The sequence below is a fragment of the Rhinoraja longicauda genome, chromosome 5, assembly GCF_053455715.1.
Source record: "Rhinoraja longicauda isolate Sanriku21f chromosome 5, sRhiLon1.1, whole genome shotgun sequence".
In the NCBI taxonomy this organism is placed as follows: domain Eukaryota; kingdom Metazoa; phylum Chordata; class Chondrichthyes; order Rajiformes; family Arhynchobatidae; genus Rhinoraja; species Rhinoraja longicauda.
In genome coordinates, this window is record NC_135957.1 from 16,661,326 (window position 1) to 16,678,357 (window position 17,032).

The window sequence follows — 17,032 nt, forward strand, 5'->3', positions numbered from 1 at the left end:
TATCAATTTTAGTCTTGAATGTCCAATTATCCCCAAATCCACTGCCTTTTCAGGAAATAATTCCATCCTTTTTTTGCTCTGTTGCTACTTCTGTTTCCAGATATCGTTACAAAACATTCTCATTCTATTTTCATGTTTCCTTTGTTCTTGCTTTCTCCATCAAGGGAGTTAAGTAGCATTTAAGAAGTAAACAGACCTAGAACGGGATATAGTATTTAATTAGGATGGATGGCAGACATCAATCTGTTTGTACTTCATACCAGTCATTGGTATTAATGACACCTTTGCTTTACTTTGGTATAGGGGAGCCTGGCAAGAATAACTTTGGCAGGGATGGCCGTGATGGTGGGAGAGGCCCACCTGGAAAGGCAGGGCAGTCGGGTATTCCTGGTTCTCCTGGTCGTGCAGGTCCTCCTGGCTACTGTGAGTTCTCTGCCTGCACACAAGCTTTACGGGCACCACCACCAGAAAATGTAAAAGGACCATGATCTATTGATGTATAACTCTTAGGATGTGGAGCAGATTGCAGAAAAAAAAGAACTGAAACCCACGTAAACGTTAATCTGGGAAATGGACTTAATGTTTTGATTTGAAAAAGATATTGTACTTGACAATCTAATTCAAACTAATGGTGCTCCATAAGTGACCGGACCTTGATTCTCCATTGGATGTACATTGGAATTAAAAGATTACCAAAAGAAAATGTACTTTTAATAAGTTCCTGATACTTCCCTTTCCTGGTGTGTTACAGAGTCCCCATTATTTTCCAATAAATAACTTAAAAGAGAAGATTGTGTTAATTATTACCGCAGAAATAATATCTTCCATTTCATCTTGTAAAATTTTAAAATTTAGGGAAGCCAACTGATGAAGCTTTGCTGATCTGTTTGTACGATATTGTATACTAAAACTATTAACAAAAACTCAAAGTTTCATTTTGTACAGAAATGATTGTCAGAGACCATTCATATAAAAACATGCCGCACAGGGTCGCTGTGTACTGTGAATCTCTGTAAATGTCTGATTCTGGAATTATGCAAGGGAAATTACTTTTTCTTTTCTTGGTACACATTGTTTAATAAGTATGAGTGATGAAGATTTCATCCCAGCAACTTTGGTCTAGTGTACATGAAGTATTTTGATTTCAACTTGTACCCTTCTGCTTAAGGTCCTTGGTTAAATTGGCAACTGAACATTGTCAAATTAGAGTTTCATTTGTGGAAACTGAACAACTAATACATTAAAAAGGCCTGTTATTTATTTTTCACTCTAAAATTATATTGTTTATTGAAGAATATAATAAATGCAGATTTCTTCAAATAGTGCATGTTTTTCTATGAATGGTCAGTTCAAATAACTAACAGCCTAATCAATCAGCACAACTATACCATTGTTGCATTATATTTTCAGAATTTTTTCCTAGACCAGAGATTTGCAGTGTACATGTCTTGTGTTCTTTGTAAAAAAAACAAAATTATGGATTAAAAGTATCACACCATTTATTTGCAATAAGTGACTAATTTAAATATTTTTTTCTATGTTTAACCTATATTTTTGTATTCTTATTTGTTATAATTCTTTTTTTTTAAACTGGGAAAGAACAGAAAAAAACAGGTTAACAAATTTGTCTAGAAATTAATCAGCTCTGTAATTGGAGTGCCAATACAATACCCATGTGGATTCATACACTTTAATAGAATCATGGTTTTAGATTGCAATTATTGATTAAAAGTATCACACCATTTAATAGCACGGGTATCATCATATCATCATATCATATATATACAGCCGGAAACAGGCCTTTTCGGCCCTCCAAGTCCGTGCCGCCCAGCGATCCCCGTACATTAACACTATCCTACACCCACTAGGGACAATTTTTACATTTACCCAGCCAATTAACCTACATACCGGTACGTCTTTGGAGTGTGGGAGGAAACCGAAGATCTCGGAGAAAACCCACGCAGGTCACGGGGAGAACGTACAAACTCCTTACAGTGCAGCACCCGTAGTCGGGATCGAACCTGAGTCTCCGGCGCTGCATTCGCTGTAAAGCAGCAACTCTACCGCTGCGCTACCGTGCCGCCCGGTATGTTTTCATTTGGCAGTCCCTCCTAAGAGAAACCACATCAATTCCAAATAAATAATTTTGTATGTAGTGCAGGTGCCAGGGTTGCAACCTTTAAAGGACCATTCCCCTGCATTGTAAGAGATGGAGACTGAAGAGAAAGGAAATCATATGTCCCACCCCATCCCTCCCCGTCGAGTTTTTCTTATCATCCTAGATGATATGGACTACCTCAGAATGGAGGTGCATTGTGCCAAGGAGAACATTTGCAGTACCATGAGAAGGAGGGGGTAGGAGGTGGTGGCAGAAATCATTGCAAAGAGTTAAATCCCATTAAAGTTCAAATTTAAGTTTTCTGATGCGATTATTCTACATCAAAAGCTGCCCTCATGATGCAAATACTGTTCCCATCAATCACATTATAACTAATTTGCTTATGGGAATGCGCATTATAGTAGAAAAACACGTACTTCCCCAAACATACAGTAATGTTGCCAGAAATGCCAACTTTCATTAGACAAATATGTCCAGGTAAGAGCTTTAACACTTGGAAATGAACACTGCAGGTGCTGCATTTAGCTGCCACAGATAGGGTAGTGGTGGATGGGTGTTATTCTGACTGGAGGTCCATGACCAGTAATGTTGTGCTTTGTTTTAAGCTTCTGTGTATTTTACCTTACTATTATTTTACCAGAAACGAAATATACAAATGCTCATTTTAAATCTGAGACACATTAAAATGCATTGTGTTTCATTTTTGTAGATAAATAATTGGAAAGTACGATATGTTACACATTCATAGTAATTCACTTAGATTATTAGTTCATTTCTACTTTCCAAATTGCAGAAAGAATGCAAAGAACAGGAGAAGGCATAAAAAAGTTACAAGCATGATTTCAGAAGTGAGATTTTATACAGTGAATGAGCAGACTGAAGATCTTCTAAAAAAAAAATAGGCCTTTACAAATGTTTGTTGCTCGAATGTGCAGCTTCAACCTAAGACAGTGTTCAACTTAAGTATAATAGATACAATTATGGAAAAGCTACAGGTGACAGGCAAAAGATAGGAAGATGCCTTGATAGAATGAGATGCAGTGTGGGAGAAAACAACTGAGACATAGGTATGGAGACATAAGTGACCTGCAATTTTGAGCAAGAAAAAGTGCTGGAAGAACATCATCTGTGGAGGAAACAGACAGTTGACGTTTCAGTTAAGGACCCTTCGTCAGACTGATGGAGTAAGGGGGAGAAATCTAAGAGAGGTTGTGGCAGGGCAAAGCCTGGTAGGTAGATACAGGTGAGGGAAGGAGGTGACAAAGGCTAGAGGTGAAAAGGAGACAAAAAGGTATCAGATAAGGAAGATGGAGAAGTGAAAGACAAGGCCGGAAGGAGGGATGTGGATGGAAGAGGGCAGTAGGGAAGTAAAGGAGGGATAAAGGAGAGGAATGACACTCAGGCATGGACTTTATCCTTGTTATGTCTGGGGGAGATGGAGCACGAGAAGAACTGCAAGATATCTCGTGTCTTCCTTGAGTGGAAACTGAGAAATTGAGATAAGGTATGCATGGCATATTTTCATGCTGTGAACTTAGATGTGATTTGATATATTTGACTAAGACCCAGGTTCTAAAGCAGTAGACGGTTTATTTAAATCAGCAGTACACAATTTAATCATGAATTATAAAGCAATAACATTATTTCTTTTTCTCGGGTATATAAGCCAACATTAGTTCACATCAATTGTCTTAATAGCAATTTGAATTCAAACTGGCACAAGTATGAACATAAAACGTTTTGCTGGCTTTAATTAATCTCTACCCGATAGAGTCTACAGCAACATAAAATCAGAACAGGGTGCATTATTCAAATAGTTTGAGGATCTATCAAAAGATATATCCGTATTTCTCTTTCCAATAACTGATGGGCAGGCTGATGCCTTACAAAATAGTATAAACATCTTAAATGGATTAGCAATTTCAATGACTGAGCATTTGATTTCAAAATTTGATTTCATTCTATCTCCTGTTCCTTAAGTGGATATGGGTACAGAAACTCTTTATACCGGAATGAGCACAAAGCATCTTACTAAAATGTGGTACAAAATTCAAAATAGTTCAAATAAATGAAAAATTGAAAGTTATTTAAGAATATGATCACTGAAAATATCCATCAAATCTCAATAAAAAAATGTAAGAAAATGACAAGGTGAAAAAGTAAATCAGCAACTAATTTGCATCAGAGGCTTAATTCATACAGTTTTAAACTTTTTATAAAATTTCATTCGTGAACATCCCTATTAATTTTACTCCACTGCTGGACTGTCTGATGGACCAAGCAGTCTCCAGTTTAAATTCAGCTCAGATTCTGAGCTTGCTGATATCACAGTATTCACTACTGTGTTAAACCGGAGCAAAATTAATCTTAGTTCCCCACTTTTACTTGTTTTCTAATAACCTTCAGTCAAACAAGACCAGAATGTTTTAAGGCAAGGTTGAGGTAGGCTCAGAACCCCTCTTGTTAAAGAGCATCAGAGTCAAATATAAAGACAATCCTTCAGGTCAGGTACTGGAGATTCAACAACTAACTGTTGTTGTGGACCCCAACATCTTTGGCACAAGAGTGGAGAAGATTGGAAAGCAAACAGAATAGGTAGTGAGTTTGAAATGAAATAAACAAAAAAAAAATGTTATTCAGATAATTTCCTGAAAACGTGGGAAAAAATTAAAATAAGAAATTAGTTAATTAATGGCACCAATCAGTTAATTAATGGCACCAGTAATTAATACAACCTAAATACATAAATTAAAACTGTCCTCAAATGAGGTAGGACATTGCGTTTAAAACTGCATATCCATCTGTTATCAAAATATTCACCTATAGTCAGTTGATGTCTTATTGACGTCTTATTGACAGGATCAACTGCAAACAAATTTAAGGATTACAAAGATCGTTAACTAATACCGAAATCCTTTACACCTTTATAAACAATGGTTAGATGCCATTTTTGCTTCGCTATGATGCACTGAAGCAAAGAGGTTTGTCTATGTTCTTTCAAATTAAATGCAAGTCCACATTTAGTATATTTGTTTCTCAGCAGATGTATATCATCACAATTTGTTCTGCTTTTATAATCAATGACTGATATAGAGCCATGTTCATAACAACAGCAAAAAAACAGTTAACATTATTAGTCAATATTCTAAAATATTTGTGCATGCATTTACAAGAGCATTTACCAACCTTAATGCTAAATCATTGTTTTTCAACAGTTAGTGTATGATGAAAGGACAATTTGAAATTACACCATTTCTGCCCTTATCCCATAATCTAGTGAAAGGTGCTCTTGGCAACACCCAATTAACTGGCAGGAAATAATCAACATGTATTTCAACAAAATACTGAAGAAAGATTGATTGGAGTTGTGCAGTGAATGTCCTGAATGGGGCGGGAGGAAGAAAGGTATGATGAATACTATATTTTTGCGGATTCCAATTCAACCATCGAAGTTCAGATCAAAACCAAGGAAAATATTAAATAGGAAAACAGAAATTAGTAGAAATTCTGTAATTTCCAGTTCTATCATATTCTGTTACTTTTCTTTTTGTTCTAGAGCCACGTTGTAGAAATATTATGTATTTCTAGTTGAAGAACACTGCAGGACAGAATCATAGCCCTCATCCCTGTAACAGCAACAAAATACTAAAATGACTACTTTCATTTACATGACATTGCTTTGTCTCAAACATTATGGTGCCCTGAAATGGGGGGGACTATGTATAAACACTGCTGTATTTTCCACATGGTGAAACTAAAATATATAAAAATGGCCTTTATTAAAATCTGATAATGTGCACTTTAACCACGTGATTTTTTTTCTATTACAAATCTCAAATTGTGGAGTACAGAGTCAAATAAATAAATGATGGGTCTTTGTCCCAAACATTATGGAGGGCCCTGTATTTATGTTCTTGATTTACTTTTAGCACATTCACATACTACATTAGGTCAGCTCTACAATCATGGCAAATTTGATTGTACAAATGAATATGTTTGGCCTGCTGTGCATTACTTTTATTTGCAATAAAAGGAAAAATATGCTTAGAAACTAAATCAGGATGGAATGCTCTTCTTATGAGGTACTTCTATTAACAATACACATTAAATATGCCGCTGCTCCATTAGTTAAAATACTGGGACCAGTGCACAACAGCAGGTGAAGTTCATTTCTTAACTAACACAGAAGATATTTTTTCTAAATTACAACATAAACATTTTGTTCAAATAAACTGTTAATATAAAACAAACAAAAACTTTGAAGTGTCAAATATCCAGCATAAATAAATTTGAAGCAATAATCTCGCATACATCGTGCATGCATCGAACCAAACAGTCCAGCACTCGGACAGAAAATAACACTTACCATGTGTATGAAAATAAAATAGCACTTTTACAATGTATAAAAAATAAGATCTGCCATTTTTAATCACATTTGAATTAAATCAACATATGTATTTAAAAGCTGGCAGTACAAGTTGCTTACAATTAAATTTTGCCATGGTTAAATTAAAAACTCAAAATATACACATAGCACCATTTGGAATAGTATTTGTTCCACACAGTTCATTCTAAAAGTTACCATTACGTCCTAGTCCTAATAGTGCCAGTACATTGCAATTGCGGTGAGTTGTTCAACAATAATGTTAAACTACCATATCTGTCAAAAATAAGTGCTTGTCGTTATTTTACCATTTGAATTATATTCCATTAAAATACAATGGAGAAACACAATTATCTACATTGCCACATGGTTTCATTATTATTCTTTTGAGGCTCTTCGTTGAGGCTTATCCTTCAAAATAAAGGTCGTGAGATGGCACTATTCAATAGTCATGCGATGTATCCAACCAGCAATAAAATCACAAAGATCACCATGTAATATGTATTGATAAAAAACATCAACACTTCTATTGACCAGATCACAAAAAAATTACGAATTGTTATTCATGGAAATAAATTTTTAAAATCATGCAGGCATTGTTTGCTCTTTAATGCAATACATGTAAACATCACATGAGTGATGTTTTGATGAGATGGAGTCATAAATTGAAATTCTTAATTCAAGCTTTCAGCTAGAAGTATTGATATATTTTAATAATAAATAATGAAAATAATATTTAATAGAGGATGCAAGCAGATTCAACAAAAACTTTCAAATTGGTAATAAACGAGTCCTTTTTTTCAGAGCTATGGGCGTGAGACTGATTGTCTAGTCCTTCAAAACACGGGGACTGGAGCACTGATCCAAAGGCCTCCTCCGGATCTGAATAATCTGAGGAGGCATATGGAATGGGGATAGATGTTTATCGCAGTTATCATCTATATTAAATTATTTATCTCTTACTGAAATATACTTAAAGAGCTAAAATACTTTCAAAACTTATTTACCAATCAAATCACTACACTATGTGGGAATTATCTATTCGATGTGTTCAAAGACTATGAAGCAGAACTGGAGAACAATTCTATCTGTAGATTTGTAAATGTAAAAAACCTGCAGCTGCTGTGTGTCTCATGCTCAATATAACACCTTTTCAATTGAGTCACTAATCCACCATCAGCCGTCAGGCTGCGAGAGCACGACTCTGTGACTGAATGTGGATGCATTGGCACAATCAGCGTTCAGGTGACAACCCATACATCTTTGCAACTTGCAAAGATAGAAACTGGATTCCTTTGTTAAACTGTAAAGTGCGTTAACCAACAGTTCAAAGACTGCCACCCTTGAAACAATTTCTGGTTAAGGATGGACTTTATCGGTGTGTGGATGGTTGTGGAAAGCTTGCAGGAAAGAAGCATTCTGCAGGATCACATCTTCCGTCACTTCCTGGAGAGCCTGCGATGCCCCGTGGGCCTGGGGTCCCTGGAGGACCTTGGGTTTCCAATCCTGGCAGACCTGAAACACACAATGGGCACACATTTCCTCAGTGTCTGCCAATCAGACTCATCTGGTTTAAACTGTAACGTGAAGCTTCAACAGTTGGAGTTGTGGATCTCTTTGTTGATCAGCTGGGAAGAACGAGGGACTTTCTGCAGATGGGCCTTGCAATATAATAGCAGGGTGGATATGGTGACACCTGGCATCCACAGTTAAATGGGGAAATCAGGACTGTTGTTCTCCAAGCTTTATAAGAAGTACTTGGATGTATAAATGAGGAGCTGTGACTATATTCTGAAAGATGAAATCAAACAGGATATGTGGTATCTCAAGGGTACTGAGATGATGGACTGGGTGACTATGTGTACATTTAATTTTCTAGAATTCCGTTAGAACATTATAAGCTGGCTATAACCAGTATCTGCTTTAACCAGATCACAGAGATCTGACGCTTAGCCACGCAGAGTGTGAACGTGTGATATTCATCTAAATGAAACCAACTAATAAGCAAGCTACAACTCCTCCATTTAGATATAAATGCTTACTGGAGATCTTAATTATCACTAAATAATCAATCTACACTGAAAATGGCTTATAGATGTGAAATCTCTGTCTTTCTAATTTTATTTATTGCAATTTTTAAAAAAATGTTATTCATTCACTGTTTTTCCTGTGAGCAAGTAAGGATAACAAATGGCTAGTATTCTTCATTCGATTGACCATAAAATTAAAGTTAGATTAAATAAAATGAATGATTACAATTTGAAAACAGCAAAAGTATAGATCGGCAAACATTAAAAGAATATGATAATGAGAAATTATCATTGCTTTCAATGGGAGAAGGTAATTGGGTTTCTGAGAAGCAGAACCCTAGCTGACCTTTTGGCTTTTGAGTATGGAGTTTCAGGTTTACAAAGACAAAGAAGGAACAGACAAATTGTAATATGATGTGGAGCAAAAACTGCAGGTTGTTCCCATGCTGTAGCCCTTATCTTTAATGATAGAGGTTGTGAGTTGGAGAGATATTATTCGGTCAGTCTTAGTAAGTTGATGAAGGGCATCTTGAATACACACACATTGAAATCTTTTTTGCCAGCTCGAGGGAGTAAATGTTACAGGTTGGCGGCTGGGAGCCTGCAGTGGCCTGGAGAGTGCTGAGCTTCATGAGTGTTGTGGGTGCTGCTTTCAACCAGGCAAGTGACTGGATAATTATATACATTGATTTGCCTCATTTTAAAAAAACCTGTTGCATATACTAATGAGTAAAATCGTCTCCATCTCTTTTGGGAAGTTTATTGTAGGATCCCATATGTTCTAACCTTTTGGTCCGCCCTTCTCTGTGAGACCTTGTCAAAAGCCTTTTGTGGAGTGACATTGTTGATGAAAGTCGTCTCTGGGCAAGTCACTAATCAAGCATATCCACATCATGAAAGATCACCTTGGAGAAGATCACTTTCAGGGAGGATTGCATTTGGGACAAATCATGTTTATAAAAAGTCTATTATTAACATGTGCTTGAGGTGATCACTATTGGGAAAGGACTTGCACAATGATTTTATATGTTCTGCAGTGAACAGGCAGGTTCCATTTAAGAACCCACATAAATAGGATAATGTCTCTGGACCAGTATCTAAAGCTATCCCATTTTTACCATAAACAACTGTGGTTTTCATTCCATTTATTAAATGATCTGTTAGAAAAAAAGTGAGACTCAGTGACAGTGACCATTAAACTGATAGATTGTTGTAAAGACTATTTGGTCCACCATTATCGTTCAGATAAGAGAACGTGCCACCCGTACGTACCTGGTCTAATCTATATATGACTCCATAGGAACAGCCATGTGGTTGACCATTGATTACTCTCTGACAGGACAGCACCAGGAGAGATGGCAGACAGTGGTATAAGAATGAGAATCATCATATGTACTTAATACCTACTCTGGATTCCAGACAAGCATTACAATGTCATATCAAACCCAAACAAGAAAACGACTGACTACGGGCGCCGTCTGTACGGAGTTTGTACGTTCTCCCCGTGACCTGCGTGGGTTTTCTCCGAGATCTTCGGTTTCCTCCCACACTCCAAAGACGTACAGGTATGTAGGTTAATTGGCTGGGCAAATGTAAACTTTCCGCGCTGTATCTCTAAATCTAAAATCTAAAAAATCTAAAACCTCCCACTGCCCATCATCCGTCTACCCTTAGCTGATAAATCAAAGCTCCTCTGCATTTACCAACAGTAAGAGGAATGAGAAGAATAGATATGCAAGTAAATTGCAGCAAGATATAAAAGCGATAGGGTTATAGCAATGGGGAATTTTAACTTTCCCAATATTGACTCAGATTGCTTTAGGTTGCAAAGGGATTTAGATCAGGTGGAATTTGTTAAATATATCAAAGAATATATCTTTAGAATATATGTGGAGAGTTCTATTACAGATGGAGCAGTATTCAACCTTATCTTAGGAACTCAAACCAGGCAGGCAGTGGAAATTTCATTGGAGGTAATAGTGACCGTAATTCTCTAAGTTTTAAGGTAATTATGGAAATGGATAAGGTCAGTCTTCAAGCTAATGTCTTGAACTGGGTGAGAGGCTGATATTTAGCATCTGACAAAAGTAGATTGAGAGAAAATGCTTGTGGGTAAAATGATAGCTTATAAATAGAAGTCTTAAGAGTGTTAGTAAGAGTTGAGGTCCAGCATGTTCCAGCAAGGATGAAGCCAAAGATGGCACAATTAGCATGCCTTAGGTGACAGAGATACTAAAGATTTAATTGGGAAAAAGAAAACATGGCAGATATAGGAAATTGGGATCAAGGAGTCTCTTGAGGAATATAGAAGAGAGAACTAAAGAAAGAAATTAGGTAGGCAATAGGCTATGAAATATCCTTGACAAACAAGATTAAGGAGAAGCCCAACATGTGTATCAGAATCAAGAGGGTGGCCAGAGAAAGGGTAGGTCCCTTTGGGACCAAAGGGGTAATCTATATGTGGAGCCAGGCAATGTGGGCAAGGTTCTAAATGAATACTTCTCAGCTGTAGTTGCCAGGGAGAAGGACAAAGAGAATGAGTTCGGAAAGGAGCATGTGGATAATCTACAGCAGATCAGTATTAAGAAGGAAGAGGTATTAGATGTTATAGGATTAAAAATCTTACACTATTTTTGCATCTTTGTTTCCCCACTGATGAGGTGTCAGGAGATTTGAGTATTATTAATGTTCCTCTGTTTGCCAGGGCAGCAGATAGGCCAGATAACTCCAGGCTGGTGAATGTTTAGTTTAGTTTAGAGATACAGCGTGGAAACAGGCCTTTTGGTCCAGTGAGTCTGCATCAACCAGCAATCACCCATACACTAGTTCTGTCCTACACAATGGGAACAATTTATAGAAGCTAATAAACCAACAAACCTGCACATCTTTGGAAAGTGGGAGGAAAGCAGAGCACCTGGAAAAAAACTAAATGATCACAGGGAGAACGTGCATGCTCCATATGACAGCACCTGTGATCAGGATCGAACCCAGGTCTCAGGCTCTGCAAGGCAGTAACTCTACCACTGTGCCACTATTATTCAAACACATTTCCAGTATGCAATAGTCATGAAAGGCCTTTGAATCTTACATCAATGGTAGCAAAATTATTGGAGAAAATCCTGAGGGGTAGGATTTTTGTATATTTGGAAAGGCTGGTCTAATTAGAGATAATTAGGATGGCACTGTGAAGGGAAAATACGACCTCAATAATTTGACAGACTTTTTCAACGTGGAACTAAGTTTGAAGAAGGCAGGACTGTTGACATTGGCTGTAAGCACCTTAGTAAGACATTTGACAAGGTTCTGGATGGTAAGCTGGTTGGGAAAGTCAAGACACATGGAATCCAAGATTCGGTAACCGAGGCAGAGGCTAGTGGTGGAAGAATGTGTTTCTGATTGGAAGTCTGTGACAAATGGTGTGCTGCAGGGCTTGATACTGGGATCCCTGTTGTTTGTGATATATGTGAACAACTTGGATGTGAATGTGGAAGGTATGATTAGTACGTTTGCAGATAACATGGAAGTTGGGGGAGTTGTGGATAGTGAGGAAAGTCAACTAAGGCTACAGCAGGATCCAGATTAGATGGAAAGTTGGGTAGAGTGTAAAGATGAAATTTAACCCAACAAGTGCAAGGTGGTGCATTTTTGGAAAACAAACTAGTGTAGGATACATCCAGGAAATGTTATGGAGCTAATGAATATTGGTGATCGGAGGGACCTTGGAGTTCAAGTCTATGCTTACCTGAAAGTGGCCATGTAAGTAGACAGGATGGTGCAGAAGGCATGTAGCATGCTTGCCTTCATAGATCGTAACAGAGAATATAAGAATTGGGGTGTTATGCTGCAACTTTACAAAACACTGGTTAGGGCACTCTTGGAGTAATATGTGCAGTTCTGGTCGCCAGTTTATAGGAAGGATTTAGTTCACTGGAGACAGCGCAAAGGAGATCCACTAGAATATTGTCTGAATTGGAGGGCTTCAGTTATGGAGAGAGATTGGGATAGGAATCATGTGGCCTTTCCTTTAAATTCCCATTCCTTTTGAGAACCTCACAAAGGTGTCTGCTGGGACCGTCTCCTTGAGGTGCTCCAGCTCTTGTTAATGAGCGACAGTCAACACCGCACCACATCCTCTTTCACTAAATGTCCAAGGTGTCCACACATCTCACTCAGACAGGGAAGGAACTTGGTCAGATAGTCAGTAAACCCCAGAAAATGCAATGTGTCTCCTGACTTAAGGAAATCATGGCATGGTAACCCTCAGATCTGTAATCGTACTCTATGTTTTGCCAAATAGAGAAATGTCCAGCCGACCTTGCCTAGGTTCACCCATGAGAAAGGTATAGTATTCTTCCCATTATTATGTACTGTATGTAATGCATCTGGGTAATTAATAAACTGAAACATTGATCTGTACAATCACCTGTTTCATTGTCAAAGAAGAACTAGAATGTGGGAGGTTCTCTTGAAAACAAAAGCACATTTGCCGGTTCATGGAGCAAGCTACTATGGAGTAATAACAGTTGTCATGTCATCGCCCTGAAACAGAAAATTCTCTCTTCACAGATGCTGCCTGATCTTCTGGGTGTTTGCAGCATTTCTCTTTTATTTTGGATTTCTAAAATCTGCAGTACTTTGCTCATAGATTGTTTTCTGGAACGGGTTTGTTTCAGTGAGAAACAGGCAGCCAACGTTTTGCAAATGTCAATTCATTATTCACCAGGAGTAGGGAAGAAGTGAAACCTGGTTTTCCCATTTTAAATAAGAGACTAAGCACATGGCACAATGTAACTGTGTAACAATGCAACCCTAACCCTAAAGTGTGGAAACTGTTCTAAAATGTCCTTTAAATAACCACCCTCAGTAAGTGTCAGCACGTTTAGGAGGAGCGGAGGAAGGTTTAAAGTGCTGCTGTATACCTGGGGGGCCACGCGGACCTGTCTCACCAGGAAGTTCGATGCCAGGTTCGCCTCTTTCACCTTTCTGACCTCTGTAACCTGTCCAGAATAAACACAGAACTTAAGATCAATAGATTGTGTACATCCCTATGTATAATTAATCACGTGACTAGGTAAATTTACTTTGTCTGGAGTTTAGGGATAATTCTGAACTTCGCTTCATTCTGTATTTAGCTTTAATTGGAATCACAGAATCATAATAGCATATGACACAGTAACAAGCCCGATTGCCCCACCATTCTGACTGTGGTACGTTATCTACGCTGAACCCATTTGCTCACATTAGGCCCATAACCCTTTATTCCGTTACGATCTAATTATGCACCTATCCAAAAGCCTTTTAAACATTGCAAAAGGCATTCCTACATATTCAAATGTTGATCAGCTTGAGGTCAGTAAACATCCGTGTATTGATCCATAGCTGTTTATGAATCTATTGCAGGTTCGTGGCAGCATGCTGGCTTGGTAGGCTGAATTTTCACTGGGATACCATGGAAGAAGTCAAGTTATTGTTGGTGTTCCGGTAATCGAGTACAGACACTACAGGATAACTGCTGGAAATGCTTGGACTAGTTTTTTTCCTCCTAAACTAATTGTCCTCAATAACCCCTAATTTCTGAAGGGGAAAAGTTAGCTGTGTGAATCTATTCTCCATCAAATGTTTAGGACAAGAATATATGGATAAGTTAATCATCGGATGATGATGAGAACTGGCCATTCCTGCCTGATCTTGAAGCAACTCTTGTTTGCAGGGAAATGCGAGTTTCTCCATAAGTAACTGGCAAAGAAGCAAAGTTGAAGAGATCTGAATTCAATCAGATTGTTTTAAGATGAGTTCCAGCTCATTTCTGGAGCTATTGTCTGCGGTATAGCAATATAATTATCACTTATTGGGTTATCCTTTCCTCAGTATGAGAATCCCTGCTCTCAGTCAACCTTTACTGGAATTAATATTACCATTGCTGATTTGGATCTCTTTTATAAATAACGCGGTCTGATGTCCTTACTGTGTTGAAATCTGAACTGTTACCTTCACTCTTGGTTATAAATTATATTTTATTAAGTTTTTGATATTTAAGCTCTCTTGATATCTTTGCCCTTCTGTGATGACTCTGCCACGCTACAGTGGGTTAGAATACAAGGCAGGTCATGCTTCCATGTTACCTTGTACACTTTCCTACTTTTCTTTATCAGAAAACTGAATGGCTTGCTGTTTAAATGGCATCAAAGTGGTTTACAAGAAACATATTGATGGTACGATGGCTGGCAAGGGCATGGTGAGCAGAAGGGTCATTTCCTTGCTGCATAAGAGAACTGTGCAGATTTTTTGCAGAGTACTTGTGAAATATTGTCCAACTATAATAATTTGATGCATGCATTCCAGGTTGATCCGCTGAATGAAATAGTTTTCGACTTTCATGCATGAGAGAAGTTAGCTTTGTAAATCTTTAAAAGATAACAATGCCTTTAAGTTAACAAGAAAGGGCTTTGCAAGGGAATGTATGGGCAAGTTGATCATCCAGTCATGCTAGTGGAGTGGTAACTCTTGCCTGATTTTGAAGCTATCGTTGGTTGCGGAGAAATGTGAGCTGAATGACTCCATAAGAAACGGACAAAGAGCCAATGTAGAAAAATTCATGCAATTTACTGCAAAAAAATTCAAAAATATACAGCAAAGTTTCTGAAGTTATGTCAAACTGACTATCTTGAGATATCCAGAGTATTAGCAATAATTCTAAGAATCTCTTCTTGAGGTATATTCTGGTGCACCAATCAGGTAGTGTGGATGCCAAATATGTGGCAGGGAGAATCCCCACCAGGGGGAAAGCAGGTTCTTTTAATATACGGGATGAACAAATCCCAAGAGGTAGAATTGTAATTGAGATATCAATAAAGCATGCAGCCAGTTATCAAGTCTTGAACACTGGTCTTCTGTCTTGGGTTGTCCAGGTGGAGGAGCACAATTGTATTTCCAGCAGTATTGAATTGGAAGGTCGACTTTGCACTATAGCAGTTCCCTGACATAATATATAAAGTGTGTCAAGGACACGCCTCATCGTTCTTCTTTTTCATTTTGCCTTTCTTTCCTGAAATTGAAATAAAAATGGGTTTTCATGCGCAGAGGAGCAGACAGAAAGCTAACATCAATGTAAAGTTTAATTTAAAAACTTGTGAAGAAGGGAACTAGAATTATACAGAGAAATTGCTTTATCTATTTCAAAGGTTGCTGTGGATGGGTTATATTGTTGCACTATTATTTGATGCTTGGGAGGTAAGAGAAGACGAAGGTTCAGATTAGCAATAACCATAGTTTTCATAAAGTACAAATTTCATTGGAAATTGGAAATCAAAATACAAATCAAAATAGGACGTACAGGGTAAATGGTAGGGAATTGAGGAATGCAGTGGAACAGAGGGATCTGGGAATAACTGTGCATTGTTCCCTGAAGGTGGAATCTCATGTGGATAGGGTGGTGAAGAAGGCGTTTGGTATGTTTGCCTTTATAAATCAGAGCATCGAGTATAGAAGTTGGGATGTAATGTTGAAATTGTACAGGGCATTGGTGAGGCCAAATCTGGAGTATGGTGTGCAGTTCTGGTCGCCAAATTATAGGAAGGATGTCGACAAAATGGAGAGGGTACAGAGGAGATTTACTAGAATGTTGCCTGGGTTTCAGCACTTAGGCTACAGAGAGAGGTTGAACAGGTTGGGTCTTTATTCTTTGGAGCGTAGAAGGTTGAGGGGGGACTTGATAGAGGTTTTTAAAATTTTGAGAGGGACGGACAGAGTTGACGTGGGTAGGCTTTTCCCTTTGAGAGTGGGGAAGATTCCAACAAGGGGACATAGCTTCAGAATTGAGGGACAAAGGTTTAGGGGTAACATGAGGGGGAACTTCTTTACTCAGAGGGTTGTGGCTGTATGGAATGGGCTTCCGGTGGAAGTGGTGGAGGCTGGCTCGATTTTATTATTTAAGAGTAAATTGGATAGGTATATGGATAGGAGGGGATTGGAGGGTTATGGTCTGAGTGCAGGTAGATGAGACTAGGTCAGGGAGAATGGTCGGCGTGGACTGGTAGGGCCGGACAGGCCTGTTTCCATGCTGTAGTTGTTATATGTTATATGTTATATGTTAAATGGGACGACCAGCTTTTTCCTTTTAGTGTTGCCTTCAATTAACTCCAATCACTAAATATTTCTTCTGGCCTGAGGTCTTCAATACCAAAGCTATTATTACCATTTGGTCTTTGAGCTTTAACTCTCCATTCTTTTTGCGTTTAACAGCAGTATCCAGAAAGATGCCGCCGCTGTTTTTCAGGATAAAATCGAATTTGGAACAACCATACATCATCTTCTTTCTTTACTCCTATCTAGATTTTAGCACACATTTCATAATTGAGTTTGTCTTCCAGAGGTTGAATCCATTGAAGCCCCTGGGCCATCACTTCTGGCTTTCTTCAAGTTTAGGAAAGGTGCTTTGGTTTCAATTGGGTATTGTTTTGAACTCATGTCTGACTAGTTTAGTTTCTAGATTGGCAGTCT

General features: G+C 38.1%; 2 protein-coding genes across 2 annotated transcripts in view; one reads left to right on the plus strand and one right to left on the minus strand.

The window, feature by feature from the left end:
* Window positions 1-1,491, plus strand: part of col9a1b (collagen, type IX, alpha 1b) — an 82,294-nt gene extending 80,803 nt beyond the window's left edge. The window contains exon 32 of the mRNA XM_078398994.1: window positions 304-1,491. Within this exon, the coding sequence (XP_078255120.1) occupies window positions 304-488 (185 nt within the window). The 3' untranslated portion in view covers window positions 489-1,491. The remainder of the gene's footprint in view (window positions 1-303) is intronic.
* Window positions 1,492-6,510: 5,019 nt separating this feature from the next.
* LOC144593884 (uncharacterized) overlaps window positions 6,511-17,032 on the minus strand; it is a 222,433-nt gene continuing 211,911 nt past the window's right edge. Inside the window, exons 53-54 of the mRNA XM_078400009.1 lie at window positions 13,453-13,530; window positions 6,511-8,018 (exon numbers count right to left, since the gene is read on the minus strand). Of these exons, the coding sequence (XP_078256135.1) occupies window positions 7,876-8,018; window positions 13,453-13,530 (221 nt within the window). The 3' untranslated portion in view covers window positions 6,511-7,875. The remainder of the gene's footprint in view (window positions 8,019-13,452; window positions 13,531-17,032) is intronic.